At 35.6% G+C, this 5036-nt stretch overlaps 1 protein-coding gene across 1 annotated transcript; it reads right to left on the bottom strand.

Moving 5' to 3' along the window:
* Positions 1 to 1246: 1246 nt before the first annotated feature.
* LOC137013656 (uncharacterized) lies at positions 1247 to 4400 on the bottom strand. Its single transcript, XM_067377624.1, has 12 exons — positions 4362 to 4400; positions 3738 to 3830; positions 3469 to 3555; positions 3291 to 3379; positions 2934 to 3042; positions 2701 to 2817; positions 2527 to 2609; positions 2273 to 2428; positions 1934 to 1991; positions 1739 to 1867; positions 1552 to 1644; positions 1247 to 1469 (listed from the first exon to the last, which is right to left on the bottom strand). The coding sequence occupies exons 2-12, from the start codon at positions 3822 to 3824 to the stop codon at positions 1380 to 1382; spliced, it is 1098 nt and encodes a 365-aa protein (XP_067233725.1). The 5' UTR covers positions 3825 to 3830; positions 4362 to 4400; the 3' UTR covers positions 1247 to 1379.
* Between the last annotated feature and the right edge of the window lie 636 nt (positions 4401 to 5036).

Genomic DNA, 5036 nt, shown 5'->3' on the forward strand with positions numbered 1-5036 from the left:
CAGTGGCGCCACTGGCATTGTCGCGAAACACTGACACTGTCGCGGTCTCGCTGACCGTGTTGCCGTATGTTGTGACGCCTGCATGAGAGAGACAGATGAGTTTTATCTTAAAGTTTTATTTAGATACATTTAAAAAACGTTCTCAATTGAATCTCAAACATGTCAGGTTTGTGTCACTAATTGTTATATTTTGATACCGATGTTTTTGAGCACACAAACTGTCTGTAATCGAAAACACAAGGAATAAATGTATCATGGGTCTCTACGAATACCGCATTCGCATTAACAGTCGCGTTTATGAATAGTGCTACAAGCATGCTGGTAGGTGCCAGTATAAGTAGGTTAAAGTGTAAATTGGTCAGCACAAAATAAACCTTAAGAAAATTAACTATGGTTTTACTATGGTAAAACCTCAGGCACATGTCAAGTTTGTGCCAGTAGCACCTACCACTATCCACTGGCACGTCACAAGCTTTGCTGACAAATGCCACTATCCACTGACATATTGTGCCACATCCAGTAGCCTAGTGACACATGCTGCTGGCTGTCCATTATGTAGATGTGTGATAAGAACTTAATGTATTAATAAATGTCATTCTAGCATTAAGACATGGGATTTTTTTTTTTAAAATCTGTAAATTGTCATCCATTACGTAATGGCTTATGTTTAATATTATGGCCTGTTACATGTTTACTTTTGACAGTGTATTTAACTACATATTATACAGTCGTTTCAATAACTTAAAGTGGTACCACCCACATGTGTGCCACCACAAATTGACACCAGTCAGGCATTTCATTTAGTTTTAAATTAGGATGTGTAAACGCCAAACCATTGTGCACTTACCATTGTGAGAGGAATTATGAAAACTGCCACCAACCATTCAAGTGTACTGGGCCTTGACACTAGCTCTTATACTGCAGAGTAATGTAGGTGTAGATACTGCAGACACTGGATTTTACTATATGGCTACTAGCAGCAGCAAGTCAAATCTTTTTACAGAGCATTTGGGCATCTCTAAAAGGAATGCATGTTTACATTGTTAAATGCATTTCTCTTCATAATTCCATAAAATTATTTGTGAAATATTAAAAACATAGATGAGACTTGCCACAAATTAAAAATGGAGTTCTCCACAGTCAAGTCAATGATTAAAAATAATAATAATAATAATAATAATAATAATAATAATACCTTTTTCAGCAAGCAAAGAAAAGGCTCAAATATGCAAGTTAAAGCAATGGCTTTCCTCTTTTAATAAAAGTAGAACATCAATGCCAGAGGCCAGTAAAACTTCCACAAAAAAGTAAACCTTTTTCAGTAAGCAAAGAAATAAGGCTCAACATGCAAGTTAAAGCAATGGCTTTCCTCTTAATAGTCAGTAGAACTTCACAATGCCAGAGGCCAGTAAAACTTCCACTGCATAGCGGCAAAGTTTCTCCTGTCTCTGCACAACAAGTATGGTCACCTTAAAAAAAAGAAAAAGTTGGTTTTAACAACAACAACAACAACAACAACAACAACCAACAAACAACACAATTACCACATACCTCTGGAATCAAGACATCAAATATGTAGTCTAGGTTTTCTAGGTCTCCATCTGAATCCACTGCTGCCTTGATTTTCTCAGCCAGTTTTATAAACTATAAAATATGACAATATTAAATTTGATACATTCTTCTAGTAGAAGAAAATATGCCGCAAGTAAAATGTGAAACACTTAAGATGATTTCTCACATCACTTTCACTGAAATAGCACCGTTTTGGCTTCAAGTGCTGTTTGAATTTCAGCGAAGTCTGTGGATGCTTCCACAGGTAAAACCTGCACGATTTGACTTCTTCACTGTGAAAACCTTTGTGTAAGGCCTGTTGTAACAAAAGTTAACGTTACATATATTCATCAAATATTAATTGCAATTTGATAGAACTCACTTTTATGTCTTGATCTGAGATTATCTGTTCAATTCCATGTCTCAGAGCCATTCGAGTACTACAAAGAAATTATAAAATGTTTAACATCATGCCATGACAGAAAACAGGTTGTTTATTATGACAATGAGCTAGCAGCACCACAAAAGGCCATTAATGAGTGGTTAGCTAACAAAGTTCAGTAACATTATACTGATTATATTACATGAATTAAGTGTACTGTAGTGTAAACCTTTTTTATCCCAGTTTTTTTTGGCATGGTCCTAAACGTCTTAGTGAAAATAGAAATTTAATCCTGGGCATTATTCTTAATGACAATGCAATCTTTAAATATAAACTTACCCCTCAAAAGTGTATGGCTGTGTCAAATCACATCCACATTTAAAAGTGCCTTTTTTGGCCTCAGTTTCTTTCACTCCAGCACAATCTGTGTGTAGCCAGCCTGAACACACATCACACTGTACCCACAGGATCTTCACAATGCTGGGATACAATTGCCTGTAAATAAAATACACATGGTATAATAACTATTCACCTAAATGTAAAGTAGATTAAATTAAAAAAAAAAAAAAAAAAAAAAAAAAAAAAACACAAACCCTTCGCCCACTTTCTGAAAACAGCATACACGCAAGTCACCCGCCATGCACTCCATTGGTTTTTCAGGTTCTCTCATTGAATCCTACAATGAAAAATAATAAATGTTCTGTTCCTGTAAAATTACTAGTTAAAAATTTAAAAGTTAAGAATCTGTACATTAAAAGACAACTAACCTCTACAACGACATCTTTTACCAAGACTGACGCATGATATTCGCGTAGATATTGGGTTTGTGCCAGACCAATGGTCTCATTGTTCAACCTGAATCCTTTCAGCACCATCTCTGCCATCTATTCGAGGTGAAAAATACACTTTAGTGGTGTAAAAATCAAACCATAACATTCTACCACTTTTTCTTCAAGAAATAAACAATTAAATCTAGCTTTTAACAATTTATTGGTCTTACAGTGCATACAAACACCCCACAGTTGTTTGAATCACTCTTGGTCTGAAGCCACTGTGGTGGATAAGACACAGTCCAATCAGCAAGTGTCCACGTGCTACTGAAAGCATGACTGAAAGAGTAAAAAGACAAACATGTTTATAAGACCATAATTAGACACTGCTGATCTGTAATGAATAGTACTCAATTTATTCTGAAAAGTTATTACCCTGCCTTAATATTAGTGCGAAATACTGTATGCAACAGTTATGCATGACTGATACAAGGTTACTTTACAGTAGACAAATATTTTTGGCTGAATGGTCAATGTGCTTTATACAGTATTTATAGCACAGAAGTTAAAAGAGGGGAATAGATTACCTAAGTATTTCCATGTGTTGTTGTGGTATGTCTTTGTAGAGCCCCATCGAATCAAAGACCTGGATTTCATGACTTTGACCACAGAAAACCTTTGAAGATATTAAAAAAAAAAAGTACATGAAATACAGAAAAAAGCTAATGTTAAAAAAGGCATTTGTAGGATCTTATTTCAACTAACCCACAAAATGAAGTGGTACCCAACCTCAGGGTTCTCACTCTGACTGACACATCGAGGAAAAAGCACTGTGTCGCTGGCTTTCAGGTTCTTTTCAAAAAAAAAAAAAAAAAAAAAAAAAAAATAAGTGTCCATAATCCTTAAGACGCATATATAGATCACTTGTACTTGTTATACACATACATACATATAGAGATATAGATGGGTGTGTGTGTGTGTGTGTATATCAAAAAAAAAAAAAAAAAATGCATGTATACATGTGTAAAGTATACCTTCAAGCAAGATAAATGTCGAGGGGATATTTTTTTTTGCGTTATCCAGTCTCTCCACCAGCTAATAAATATAAATGTTGGAAGCATCACAACCTGTCAGAAAGTAAATATAGTTATTTCACCTAGCTCCTAGTTAAAAAAAAAAAAAAAAAAAAAAAAAAACACAACACATACTTACATTGGGTGATGTGGATGCAAGCTGCGCTACTCTAGTATTGATGGCCTATTACACAAAAACAATTTTTTTTTTTTTTTTTTAAACGCACTGATATTCCTATCATTATGGGGACATTCCATAGTTGTAATGATTTTTTTTTTTAATGTGATTTAAAAAAAAAAAAAAGTACATACATCATCAGTCAGCCATGGTTGCTGGGGAAGGATGTCTTGGGATTGAGATGAAATGGATTGTGCTGGAATGATTGTCTGTCCTTAAGCGTTGCTATACAGTTGTCAACTCGCACAAGGACTGAAGCATCATTTTGTACAGTGGAGTACAGTTCAGAAAGCTTGTCCAACAGGTGAAAAATGAAATGTAGTAACAGTTATGACAACTTTCCGACAATTTTGTAATTGGGGGAGAAAAAAAAAATCTGTGATAAATCTGACAATTTGCAAAGTTACCTTGTTTTCCTTCAAGACGGGGAAAAGGGATGTGCTAAAGTGTAGTCCTTTGCCTGAGATGGATTCCTTTTCCTTGACATTTCTTTGATGCAGTGGATTTTGCAGTCTAGAGTCAGTGTCTTTACCTGTAACAATTCACAGTGATTGGATAAAACTTATGCAAGGTTAAAAAATCATTTATAAATTAAGAAAAATAAAGATTTCTATCAGTCTCACATGTAGTGAAGAGACTCAGTCTGCCATCCAGGCCAACTTCAGCTGCCCCTTGTGTCTGTCTCAGCATTTTTTCCATGAATGATTTGTTCACTCTGCTGTTATGCAAATGAAAGACCAAACGAAGTGCAAACATATAATGAATATCTTTCAGTTGGCAAAGAAAGTACCGGGAGTTGGCAAGTTCCCGGTTGAGCTGCTCTGCCATGGAAGAGTTGATGAGACCAGTTAGCTCTGGAACAAGATCAAGGCTTCTCAGTTTCTCTTTTTCCTGTTTTTGGTTAAGCTGATGAAAGCGGTCATACAATGAAAATCTATCTGAAGTTCTTGTGATAGGATGAGATTTGTCAAGTGCTTCAGTGATATCGTTACTTTGACTCTGGACATGTCCACCTTCTATCATGGTTTTAACCCAGGGTAGACTAACAACAAGCTCCTTGGCGGAGGCCTTGGCCACATTTT

The sequence above is a fragment of the Chanodichthys erythropterus genome, chromosome 3 (assembly GCF_024489055.1).
Source record: "Chanodichthys erythropterus isolate Z2021 chromosome 3, ASM2448905v1, whole genome shotgun sequence".
In the NCBI taxonomy this organism is placed as follows: Eukaryota; Metazoa; Chordata; class Actinopteri; order Cypriniformes; family Xenocyprididae; genus Chanodichthys; species Chanodichthys erythropterus.